The sequence below is a fragment of the Peromyscus leucopus genome, chromosome 6 (genome assembly GCF_004664715.2).
Source record: "Peromyscus leucopus breed LL Stock chromosome 6, UCI_PerLeu_2.1, whole genome shotgun sequence".
Lineage (NCBI taxonomy): Eukaryota > Metazoa > Chordata > Mammalia > Rodentia > Cricetidae > Peromyscus > Peromyscus leucopus.
In genome coordinates this window covers 7,432,607-7,445,778 of record NC_051068.1, presented here as the reverse complement: position 1 = coordinate 7,445,778, position 13,172 = coordinate 7,432,607, and the positions used below count along the sequence as shown (strand labels likewise).

Below are 13,172 nucleotides of genomic sequence, written 5' to 3'. Positions count from 1 at the left end.
GGGTGTGTCGGGGCAGGGGGTACTCACTAGGGAGAAGGTCCCTCTGTATTTGCCCCTTGGACAGCTTCCATACAAGGGAGTTGAGGCCCCCTACATCCAGAGCATAGAGTCAGTTACAGGAAGTAGGGGGCCCCAAGAACCTGGGTCACTGTCTGGCCTGGGGTCTGCCGGGTTTGTTGTGACTCCTTCCAAGGCTATTTCCTGGCGTGTGCCTTCACCCTGCTCCGACGCCTCGCAGGCACCTTGGCCACTTCTCTGTGTGTCACGTGCCCTGAAGGCATCTGCGTGAGCTGCTGGGCCTCTGGCAGTAAATGCCCAGCCCTGGGGCACACCTTTGCCTTTGGGCTTTAGGAACACAGAACCTGCAGGGTGTGGGGACGCACGCCTTTGATCTCAGCACTCAGGTGGCAGAGGCAGGCGGATCTGTGTGATTTCCACCCCAACCTGGTCTGCAGAGAGAGTTCCAGGATAGTCAGGGCTACACAGAGAAAACGTGTCTTGAAAAAAAAAAAACAAGAAAGAAGAAAGAAAAGAAAAGACAGAACCTGAGGGTGCTGTGGCTTATTGATTGGGGGAGGGGGGTGCAAGTGTTCCAGAGGCAGTTGCTACCAGCCTTGAATCTGTCTGACATCAGGAATGCTCCCTGTTTCTTTCAGAGTGATCCTTGGTAAGAGCCACTCTACAGAAGCTCGGATAGCGCAGGGATCCCATAGTGCTTTTACCTCCCGGGGGCAGGGTCCTTGACACCCCACAACCAGGCTCTTCCTCTGGCTCCTAGGCTGGAGGTCTGTTTAGTGGCCTGGGCAGGGCTTGGGGGTTGTTGATTTTAAGTAACTTACTATAGACTAGCTTAACTTTAAATATTCATGACAGATCAGTAGATGAGCAAACTAAGGACAGTGTTTAAAGCCTCCGGCTGGCTGCGAGCTGCGTCTTCGCTTAGCATCATCTATGGCTCCTGTGTTAGTCGGTCACATGCTCGGTTTCTTCCCGTGCCTGCCCTGTACTGTGTTCTTTCCTTCTTTGCCTAAGCTTAGAGTCCTTAGGAACAGACTTGATCTTTATTTCCCCACCTAGCACATGCTAGTACCTAGCACATGGAAAGTGCTGTAAAAAGGTGACCAACGGCCATGGGAGGGATGGAGGGATGCATGGATGGATGGATGGATGGATGGATGGATGGGTGGGTGGGTGGGTGGTGGATGGATGGATGGATGGATGGATGGATGGTGGATGGGTGGGTGGGTAGATGGGTGGATGGGTGGGTGGATGACAGGTAGGTAGATACTAGATAGATAAATAAATAAGTAAGCTGAGACCCAGACCACTGCCTCATTAATGAGCTAGTGAGATGTTCAGTGAATGGGCTTCCTGGTCCTGGAGTAACTTCCTTCCTTGAAGGTTACCCAGAAGGGTTAGCAGGAAGCTGGACAAATAAAGCTCCCTCTCAGGCTGGACATAAGCACCATGGCATTCTCCCCAAGTCTCACTAACAGTGCTAGAAAATGGACTGCTGGTGTGAGCCTGAGTTTTGAGCTGGTGTGGTTCTGTATTGCAGCCCCTCGAGTGATGCAGTTAGAAGGAAATGCGTGTGAAATCCTGTGGGAGACGGTACCACCAATGAAAGGCGACCCTGTCAACTACATTCTGCAGGTATTGGTCGGAAGAGAATCTGAGTACAAACAGGTAAGGCCCAGTGTCTGCGCGTGGTCCACTCTTCTGCGTCAGGCTGGCTGCTTGCCTTGAGTTTAAGGGAGGTGGCTAGTAGACCCTAGTGCCTCTGACTCAAGCTCGGGGTGCTTCTTGTCACCCTTTAGTATACATACCCATCATGTGGAAACCTGTTGGAGTTCAGATTCTGATTTAAGATGGCTAAACGTGGATTCAGGCTCCGCTCCTGGTGACGTGGCTGCCCACTGTGTCAGAGTCAATAGACACAGTCAGCCCTATTCAAGAGAAGACACAGTCCTCCCAGCCAGACAGTGAACTGGGTTTTACTGTTTTCACACCTCTTCCAGAATAACCCCTTAGCAGGTCACTGACTGTGATGGGTTCAGAGACTAGGGTTTCTATGAAATCCCCTGGAACATAGCGACTGCTGGGTGAAGCTGGGACATGATTGTTTACTCCAGAAGCGTAAGGTCTGTTCTTCAAGCGCTTGGCACTCTTCATAATCCATTGGTATTGAACTCAGGAGGGTGAAGGTGGAGGTTGCCTGTCCTGGGAAATGTTGGCATTGTTTGTAAAGGCTGCTGGGTTTAGCTTTTGAGTCTTCAAATGCACACAAGAGAAGAAAATCTGATTCAGTGAGCGTTTCACTTAAATTGTTTGCTGGTGTTTTGTGTGATAATTTTTAAAATGCTTGTAAACCAAGTGTGCTTAAAATGTCAAAGAAGTTATTGGACATTGTGATACATTTTGTTAATAGGAGCATCAGACAATGACTGAGTTGTTTTAACCACATCTTGCACAAACTTTCTTCAGTCTGGCATCTGCCAATATTGGTTCCCATGAGCCAGTGATGACATCATCCCTCTCACAAGGGAGCCAAGCCACTGGGCCTCCCTTCCCCTTCCTGTCTCCTTCTGATCCTGTTGCTGTCCCAGAGTCAGTCAGCTCACAGTGATAAGCTCAGCTGAAGGAAAGAATTCTGTCAGCTAGATTTAGCTGTTAGCCTTGTTCCGTTCCACAGTGCCACGGGCGCTAAGAAATGGCTCCCTTTCTAGTTTGACATGTGGCAGCAGTTCATTTCTCACAGGCCATCATCATATGTTCACTGCTGTGTTTTGAGAACCTTTTGTTCCGGGTGCCATGCTTTTCCACGTATTCTTGGAAAAAATGTTCCGCACAGTTCTCACCCACAGCGAGCGCTGCTTTGCAGCGGAAGGGCGGCATTCAGTGTTCGGTTTCTGTCCCTGTCCACCATCTTCAGAATGAAGACTGATCTGTGCAGTAATTTAGATTTCATCCGTTCAGTGCTACATGTTTAGACCCACAGATATATGAATGCTGAGTCTGCTATGATGTACAATCATATATTTGCCATGGAGTATTTTCTTACCATCAGTGCCATAGACAATTATTATCGAGAACGTAGGACACTTTTGTCGATAGAGATGTCCGCACATTTCCCACATTTACCAAGAAGTGAGTAAGGGCAGCAGTGGCGTGAGGAGCCACAGCTGACACAGCTGGTCAGGGACAGTGTGTACTGGATTCGGGGGCTTTGTTGTTTTTCTTCTTCCCCCCTTCCCTTTCCCTATTCAGGAAGCATTAGCGTGAATGTGGTGTTCTGAGTGTTGCCTTCCCTCGTCCTGACACGAGAGAGGGAAAGAGGGCTGTTTGTCTAGTGCGTGGGATAATAGACAGCAGGCTTTGGATTCACAGCGGTGCCGCCGCCGAAGCAAATGGGAGGTAATTGTTAGGGCGCAGCAGGCTCGCCAAGCCAGGGCTCTCGTGCCGCACCACACACACCTCCATCCCAGCGCTAATCACAGGATCCGCTAACAAGAGGGCTTGGCTGATTCAATTTTCGTTTTCTGAGTCTGGCACACAGGCACTCAGTAAATGCTTCCTGCATGCATGGAGGAGGCAGTGTCCAGGGAGCGGGTAATTTACGCCTGCAGTGGTATGGAGAACAGTGATGTTGATTCCACTAGACAGGCAGGTCCAGGGCCTTTCCTGTCTTGAGTTGTTTGAGGTCTAGCTTCTCTTTGGTTTGGCTGTCCTTTGTTACCACTGTGATGGGGGCTGGCAGCCTGTTTTAATAACTGCACAGGCATCTGTTAACTGCCTACCAAATCCTTACTGACGCTCACTCTGCATTCAAATGCATGTATATGGCTGTCTTTCTGCCACGTCAACATTCCAAGCTCAAACTGTTTTTCAAGAATCTTGCATTTTTTTTTTTTGATGGCATTACTAGAAAACATTCTTGAAAGGGTGAAAAGTTCTCTATATACATGCAACTCATTTTCGTTTTTGCACAGTGCACAGACACACAAAAATGCAGAATTCAATCCTACAGCAATTCAGCATGCTCTGTGCTCAGTGCCCTCCCTAATAGCTATTGTTTAAGGGATTTCAGCAATGCAGCTTGTTATTCTGAAGCAAAACTCTTGGATTCTTCACTGCAGTTATCTGGGTATTACTTTATGTCCTCCTGTTTGGAATGAACATTTCAAAATGAGTTTAAAATATAGCACCAAATCAAGAACGAAAATAACCTTTGTAAAAAATAAGTAATTCCACATGTGTACTTATTTTTGCAAAATTATGATTGGTGACTTCAATAAGAAAATCTTCAATGGACCGTTGCCTCTTAAATTGAGTTGAGGCAGGAGAAGGGGCCATAATGAGGCCCCTGTCAGAATGAATGAGAGGAGAGGGATTGAGCCATGGCCAGCCAGTGCCACCTGTGCAGTCTCAAGGCCCCTTGGGAAATCACCCTGCACAGGCATCGCCTGGGGCCCCGGTGAATTTACGGCAGCCGTAAGAACCGCTGGCGTTGGTGGCCACGGACTGCTGTGCTCAGTGGCTGCTGTGCTCACTCACAGGCTGCAGTGCTCACTCACAGGCTGCAGTGCTCACAGGCTGCAGTGCTCACTCACAGGCTGCAGTGCTCACTCACAGGCTGCAGTGCTCACTCACAGGCTGCAGTGCTCACAGGCTGCAGTGCTCACTCACAGGCTGCAGTGCTCACTCACAGGCTGCAGTGCTCACTCACAGGCTGCAGTGCTCACTCACAGGCTGCAGTGCTCACTCACAGGCTGCAGTGCTCACAGGCTGCAGTGCTCACTCACAGGCTGCAGTGCTCACAGGCTGCAGTGCTCACTCACAGGCTGCAGTGCTCACTCACAGGCTGCAGTGCTCACAGCTGCATCTCACTCACAGGCTGCAGTGCTCACAGGCTGCAGTGCTCACTCACAGGCTGCAGTGCTCACTCACAGGCTCGTGCTCACTCACAGGCTGCAGTGCTCCAGCTGCACTCACAGGCTGCAGTGCTCACTCACAGGCTGCAGTGCTCACTCACAGGCTGCAGTGCTCACTCACAGGCTGCAGTGCTCACTCACAGGCTGCAGTGCTCACTCACAGGCTGCAGTGCTCACTCACAGGCTGCAGTGCTCACTCACAGGCTGCAGTGCTCACTCACAGGCTGCAGTGCTCACAGGCTGCAGTGCTCACTCACAGGCTGCAGTGCTCACTCACAGGCTGCAGTGCTCACTCACAGGCTGCAGTGCTCACTCACAGGCTGCAGTGCTCACTCACAGGCTGCAGTGCTCACTCACAGGCTGCAGTGCTCACTCACAGGCTGCAGTGCTCACTCACAGGCTGCAGTGCTCACTCACAGGCTGCAGTGCTCACTCACAGGCTGCAGTGCTCACTCACAGGCTGCAGTGCTCACCGCTGCACTCACAGGCTGCAGTGCTCACCCAGGCTGCAGTGCTCACTCACAGGCTGCAGTGCTCACTCACAGGCTGCAGTGCTCACCAGGCTGCAGTGCTCACTCACAGGCTGCAGTGCTCATGCTCACTCACAGGCTGCAGTGCTCACTCACAGGCTGCAGTGCTCACAGGCTGCAGTGCTCACTCACAGGCTGCAGTGCTCACTCACAGGCTGCAGTGCTCACTCACAGGCTGCAGTGCTCACTCACAGGCTGCAGTGCTCACCGGCTGCAGTGCTCACTCACAGGCTGCAGTGCTCACCCAGCTGCAGGCTCACGGCTGCAGTGCTCACTCACAGGCTGCAGTGCTCACTCACAGCTGCAGTGCTCACTCACAGGCTGCAGTGCTCACAGGCTGCAGTGCTCACTCACAGGCTGCAGTGCTCACCGGCTGCAGTGCTCACTCACAGGCTGCAGTGCTCACTCACAGGCTGCAGTGCTCACGGCTGCAGTGCTCACTCACAGGCTGCAGTGCTCACCCAGGCTGCAGTGCTCACTCACAGGCTGCAGTGCTCACAGCTGCAGTGCTCACACAGGCTGCAGTGCTCACAGGCTGCAGTGCTCACAGGCTGCAGTGCTCACTCACAGGCTGCAGTGCTCACTCACAGGCTGCAGTGCTCACTCACAGGCTGCTGCGCTCACTCACAGGCTGCAGTGCTCACTCACAGGCTGCAGTGCTCACTCACAGGCTGCAGTGCTCACTCACAGGCTGCAGTGTCACTCACAGGCTGCAGTGCTCACTCACAGGCTGCAGTGCTCACTCACAGCTGCACTCACAGGCTGCAGTGCTCACTCACAGGCTGCAGTGCTCACTCACAGGCTGCAGTGCTCACTCACAGGCTGCAGTGCTCAGCGGCTGCAGTGCTCAGCGGCTGCAGTGCTCACAGGCTGCAGTGTTCACAGGCTGCTGTTCTCACCCGTGTCTTTGAGCTAGCTTTCCTTCAGCTAATTGCTCAAGTGCTGTGAACTAGATCCTCTATAGCTCTCTGAGCAAATGGTTGTCCTGTAGGATCAGGGGAGACACAAGGTGACCTAGCAAGGGTCAGTTAGTGCCACTTCCTTTTTAAATCACTCATAACCAAACATGTCACCAGCTGGGTTTAGTTGCAGCTCCCCACCCCGATCTGTATTTGTTAAACCTAATTTTCATGTCATTTGAATGTATTATTTCCTTGACATTTTCAGAAATGGCTCTCCACGAAGCCTCCTTCCTTGGCTGCCTCAGCCTCCTGTTAGTTCAGCCTGTTCGAAGCATGGTCATTTCTAAGTAAACTGAATTTCAAATCCTTAAAATAGTAACCCTCTTCATGACTATATTAAGGGTCTAAGAAGCGGGGTGTATCTCAGAATCCTAGGTCCTTAATGGGCGAGAGCAGGCTGATTACACTAATGAAATACTAAAAACACCACTCATCACTTACATTTTTGTCTGTTTGTGTTTGGTTGTATGTTTGAGCATTTGTTTGTTTATTTGGGACAGCCTATCACTATGTAACTCTGGTGTCTGGAACTGCCTATGTAGATCAGGCTGGCCCCAAACTCACAGAGACCCACCCACCTGCCTCCACCTGATGGATGGCTAGGACTGAAGGTGTGTCCCAGCACATTTGACTTCAGTATTAATTTTTAATGTTGAACTGCATCGAAGAATATCTTCAAGATAGACAGAACACAAAACTGCTGAGAAGTCGATCTACACAAAAATATCCATAACATCCAAAAAAACAAACAAACCAACAAAAAACAAAACAAAAACCTCCAAACTAGGAGCCAATGTCCATGAAAAAGAAAACCAATGCAATGCAGAGTCTAGGAAGACTCCTAAGTCCGTCCGTCTGTGTTCCTGTCTCTCGCTGTCTCTGTCCATGCGTGTATGAATCTCTCTGTGCATGTGTATGTGTGAACTCATACCACAGACAAATCAAGTTGCAGACCCGGAAGTCAGTGAGGTGCTCCCCTCAGGGGATGTATCTTGACTGGGGCTGCAGTGCATGTGTGAGCTGCAGATGAGGTGAACCGGTGGCCTGGGGCAGAGGACAGCGGGAGAGAGGCGCACCGCACCCAGACTTCCTTCATACTTTATAGGGGGGGCGCTTTTTGTTTTGTTTCGCTTTTTGACACTTGAGTGTGAACTCCATAGATCACGTGTCACAGTGTCCAAAGATTAGGTGTGTCTGATCGCCAGTTGTCAAAAAGAAAGGGAGTGAGAGGCGTGGTGTTTTGTTACCGGGGTCGGTGGTTATTACTTCAGTTTACAGTGTGAATTTGTCGAGATGGTCGAGCTGTGAGTGCTAAGCCTCTTCTAGTGGGCAACCTGCACTGTAGAAACATAGCTTTGTATATCTGTATCACTTAACACATTAGGTACATCCACTTCTGGCAAAGTCAGGTCATTGATTTTATACTGCACTTTGTTCCAAGTAAGGGGGGGTTCCATAAGAACATAATTGCTGTTGTTAAGGGTTTATTTGAACAGGTATCCGTAAGGCTCCGGGTGTACACGGTATTTTCTGTGGCAGTCACAATGTTCTGAGTTCCTCATGTTTAATTTTCCTTTTTTTGAAGGTGTACAAGGGAGAAGAATCCACATTCCAAATCTCAGGCCTCCAGAGCAACACAGACTACAGATTCCGTGTGTGTGCATGTCGCCGCTGTGTGGACACCTCCCAGGAGCTCAGTGGAGCCTTCAGCCCCTCTGTGGCCTTTGTGTTACAGCGACATGAGGTCATGCTGGCAGGCGACACAGGGAACATGGACGATCCCAGGATGAAGGGCATGATGCCTACTGATGAACAGTTTGCCGCCCTCATAGTGCTTGGCTTCGCAACCTTATCCATTTTGTTTGCCTTTATATTACAGTACTTCTTAATGAAGTAAATCCAGCAGACTGGAGTCGGAGTGGAATGCCACATTTTAATACACATTTACTCAGAGCCTTCCTTTTTAAGCCTTTTGTTCTTTGATTTATATACTTCTCTTGTTTTACAGATTTAACTAGGGGAAACAGTCAGTGTTTGCCTGCACCAATTTGAGATGCAAAGCTAGAAAGAGGTTAAACTGGATTTAAAAAAATAATAATAAATAAATAAAAGAAGAAATAAGAAGAGGAGAAGGGAGCAGAGGAAAGCACCAGCCACCAAGAGCTAGTGTGCCCAGTGAGTGCAGTGTGCCCTGTGCCCAGTGAACACAGTGTGCCCTGTGCCCAGTGAACACAGTGTGCCCTGTGCCCAGTGAGTGCAGTGTGCCCAGTGTGCCCTGTGCCCAGTGAACACAGTGTGCCCTGTGCCCAGTGAGTGCAGTGTGCCCTGTGCCCAGTGCGCCCAGTGAGTGCAGTGTGCCCTGTGCCCAGTGAGCGCAGTGTGCCCAGTGTGCCCTGTGCCCAGTGAACTTATGTTTTCAAGCTTTCCACTATGCTTCTATTCTGTTTCCACAGACATCTTTTGCAAGCCTTGATTTTTTGTGTGTTCCAGTTTAGTAATTTATATTCACAGTCACTTCTTGATCGTCTCTATCTGTAACAGAATCACAGTGTATGGGGTTCAGGGCTGGGATTTTGCTGTTGTCAGAGTGGTACCACACAAGAACATACAGAACATGTGTGCCTTCGGCTGAGGCCACCTAGACCATCCTATCCTCACTCAGTTATGTAACTGTTTAGCTCATTGAAATCACAGTGTGTACTTTAATCTAAATGTGTTACTACTCTGTATCCCATATGATTTTAACACTATGAGTTGCCTGTCTAGGAAATCACATAACCAAATTTGCACCTATAAATGATGGAGTATTGTAGATCCCCACATGGTCCATAGCAGTAACTTTACGAGGGCATTGTGCAATAGTTAGTTGTTTCCTGTCCAGCTACTTTAAAAGCTGCTTTAACTTGCCTGTCTGTCTTTGTATATAACTACTTCTAATCTAATCACTAGAGTTATTATATTCTGTTATGTTTGACGTCAGAATTGTGTGACGAGAACTCATGGCAGTTGAATGCCTCACAGTTGTGAGCTGTCTCCTTACATGCTGGCCCATTCTTTTTGACAGATTTGCCTTTGGCTGTCCTTCGGGGTATAAGTGAAGTGGATGAAGTTCCACACCTTAGTTCAGTGCCCGTATGACTAATGCAGCAGTAGATACATTCTCACTGATAGAGCCCACAAGGGAACGCCTGCATTTGTCCTTCTGTTTCTGGGGGCTTGATCTGGCCACATGTAGAGAGGGAGTGCTAACTGGCTGTAAGCACAGTGTGTTTGGGGGCGAAGAGCCTACAAGATTCTCTCCTGGGTCTGTCACTCACTTGCTTTGTGACCTCTCAGTGCCTGTTTTCCCATGCATGAGAAATCAGATCAGATCAGATCAAATCAAATGGGGATTCAGTATCTGTAAGTGCTTTGAGACCTTGGATCCACCGGTGCTAATGGAGTGCAAGTGTTATCTCGCATGTTCATGTAGAGTTATGAGATAATCAGTTCTAACCCAAAGTCATTGGATTACTCATATGAAGTCCACAATGTTGAGTACCTCAGGGACACTTAAGAGTTGGAGGTGCAACTGTATTCCAAAAGGGTGCAACAGACACAGCCGATCCCCCTGTTCCTGGTTGTTTGTATATTTTTGCTCCTTGGTTTTCCTTGGTCTTAGCTGTTTTGTTCTTGGTCTGTGTTGTCTGTGATGCAGTAAGTACCCTGTACTAGCTTATGATATTCCCATACCAAAGTCATGGGGAAACCAACATTATTTTGTTTGGGGTTTATTTATACTATATTCTGCATACAGTACTTTAAATGCCAATTACAGTGCAATCTTTATTTATTGTAAAAATCTTTAAATGTACTTATGTACTAATTTGCCCTCATAGCATGTTATATTTTGTGTGTTTTATACTTTTGTAATTTTAGGTCAGTTTTGTTCCCTGGCAGCATCTGTAGTATTAACCTTCTGACATTTTCTTGTGTTTTTAAAGATAAGAAGAGCATCTAACTCATTAAATGCACAAAAAAAAAAAAGAAAAAAGAAAAAAAATCCCATTATCAGTGACTGAAAGGTTTACATGTACCCAGAAAACCATAGTCATCTCTCGGAAGAGTGCTAAGGTCAATGCATTATTGTGTGCCTATATCGATGTAGTTAAGTACTAGAGAGCTCTGTATTTTGTTATTGACTATAATAATTAGTGTAATTAGACTTGTAAACTGATGGTATCAAGGTAAATATATTTTTGCCAAAGTTCTGGCCTTCAGAAACTCATCTTTCATCTAAATGTGTCGTGTGACCCACTGTGACATTACATCTGCATTTCTGAGACAATCGTAAGCAGGTGAAGCAAACTCAGTGGACTGACTTTTCAAGCTATTTGTGGGGAGAGTCTTCTGGGACCCTTCAGCACTGCTGCTGTAAAGGATCCCTGGATTGGTTGAATGATTTTAAAGGAAATAATATTTCCAGCCAAAATCTCTGTGAACATTTGCTCTTCCAGAGAGTTCCATGCCCCGTGACCACCAGAACAGCTGAAGTGTGGCACACGAGCAGACAGCACTTTATTCTATCGCTCTCCACTACTTTGTTTTCATTCTGGTCTCTTCAGTCAGGAAGTTATTCCTCCACATGGCACTATTTTGTATCACGAGTCTGTGTATGTGCTGTGGATGGACAGCTCTGTGCATCGATGTCACAAAGGATCAGTTAGAGAAAGTTCTGGTGACCTCCCTCCACCCTCTGCATCTGTAGGATGAGCGAGCAGCTTCTGATGCTCTGATGCCTCTCTGTATGTCACACACATCCCTGACACAAGAAATCCAGTCATCTGAAGCAAACTGCCCTTTGTCCTCAAAGAAAATGTTTAACAAGGAAACTTTTTTAAAGGATATTTTGCATACTATCTGCCTTGTTCTTATCAAACTTGAGATATTGACATTTTCTAACCGTTTCTTTGGCTACAATCATGCAGTATTTGTGTCAAATTGAAAAGTGCCCTAATAGATGTGTTTGAATGTTACCTTGCACAGTTCTTTAAATTGAAAGACAAAATGTTTTACCTCACTGTTGGACATACATTCCAAGCTTTTCAACTTTAGGAGAAAAAAATAATCATGTTTTCCTGTCTTGTAAATTTTAGATTATTTCATATACGTTGTATTAAAACTGCCATATCAATTTTAATGTATAGATTTTGCAAATACTATGCTATATGTAATACCTAACTGTATCTGTAGTGTATATGTAATATATTTATGCCCAATAAATGTTTTAATTCTTTGATTTAAGTAGGGTTATTCAGCCTTGAATAAGATTACTTTTATTGTTGCTCCTTTTAAATACTTAACATCCCCCAAAGGTCCAGTTTAAGTGTCCTGAGCAGCCAGGCAGGCGAGGCCAAGCAGGTAACATAGCACAAGATACTTTCTGACGCCTGTCTCGTGGGTGAGGTCTTGCGGGAGCACCTGCTTCAGTCTCATCCCTGCTATCCCAAAGTAACTCAGATTCCAGGATACTTCTTTAGTCGGTCTCCTGCCTTAATACTTCATCTGCAGCCAGAAGTCAGGAGTACAGGTCTGCCTACAGCACGCAGTCCTGCCTGGTTCCCGCCCCATGATGAACTCACAGTTTGAACTCCTTCCTTCTCTGGGTCTCACTCAGCAGCAGCAAGAAGCTGGTGTTGTCCTTCAGGAGGCTACAGGAAAGAAGAAACCACAGTAAGGGGTTAAGCTGGTGAGGAACAGAGCCTGGTGATGTATTCATCGTTATGGTTAAGTTGTTTCACTAGTAATCCCCCGGCCCCGGGGGAGAGTGTGCAAAACCTCCCATTCTGTGTCATGACTGAAAAGTGACAAGTTGAACAAGCCATCAAATGTTACATGGACCTGACTGACACTGCAGAAAATACAGTAAAGGAGTTCTTTTTCATAAGAACAAGAGCATGGATAAAAAAGTTACTGATACTAGAAGTTTGGAAACCAGACCAGGGAATGCAAAATCTCTATTCGTCAAATGGAAAATGAGTACCAATGGAAAATCAGTGCTGAATTCTCGGTGCAGAATGTCCTGAAGGCAAAAAAACTGATGGCTGTGTCTCCCCACGGAAGTGAGGGTAAAGAATAGAATGGGTTGAAAGCTACTTAGCTCTATAATATCTCTACCCCCTTTACATTGCCTCTTCCTTACCCTCACCACAGCCTGGAAGTTTATCCTCAAGAGTCCCTGCCTGGGGAGTAATGACCTAGAGCTGAGAGGGCGGGGCCATGCAAAATGAAACCTGGTGAGCAAAGCCATGCAGAGTCGGGGGGGATCTAAGTTCTTCAGGTAAAGTGCCTCGGTGGCTTCTAAATCTCACGTGCATGACGACATTGCCTGGAAAGCTTTTCACGATCTCTGCACTCACAGATTAAAAGAAGTCCTGACTGGAGTCCAGTGGTTTTGAAGATCTCCAGCTGATTTGGCTGCATGGAAGCCCACTTCCCATTTCAGTGGCCAGTTGTGCCAGTATTTAGTCTTCTGTCTTAATCAGGGGCAACCTGACAGCTGGCAGAAGCTTCTAGCATGAATGAACAAACCCCAAAGCAGCAACTCATAAGAACCCGCTAGGGAGAAGATTGAAAAACTAAATGTCTGTAACCTAAAGATGAACAGCAGCAAAAGTGAACTGAAGAACAAGAAAAATCCCCTTGGGGATGAGAATTTTTGGAGGGAAAAAGAAAGCTGAAAGTGGAAGCTTCCAAAAAATAGAGAAGGG

At 47.4% G+C, this 13,172-nt stretch overlaps 1 protein-coding gene across 4 annotated transcripts in view; it reads left to right on the top strand.

The window, feature by feature from the left end:
* Fndc3b (fibronectin type III domain containing 3B) overlaps positions 1 to 8,376 on the top strand; it is a 318,394-nt gene extending 310,018 nt beyond the window's left edge. For all 4 annotated transcript variants that reach the window (XM_028875811.2, XM_037206506.1, XM_028875812.2 and 1 more), the window contains 2 exons: positions 1,559 to 1,686; positions 8,009 to 8,376. In XM_028875811.2, coding sequence (XP_028731644.1) covers positions 1,559 to 1,686; positions 8,009 to 8,320 — 440 coding nt within the window. In that variant the 3' untranslated portion in view covers positions 8,321 to 8,376. The remainder of the gene's footprint in view (positions 1 to 1,558; positions 1,687 to 8,008) is intronic.
* Positions 8,377 to 13,172: the final 4,796 nt, after the last annotated feature.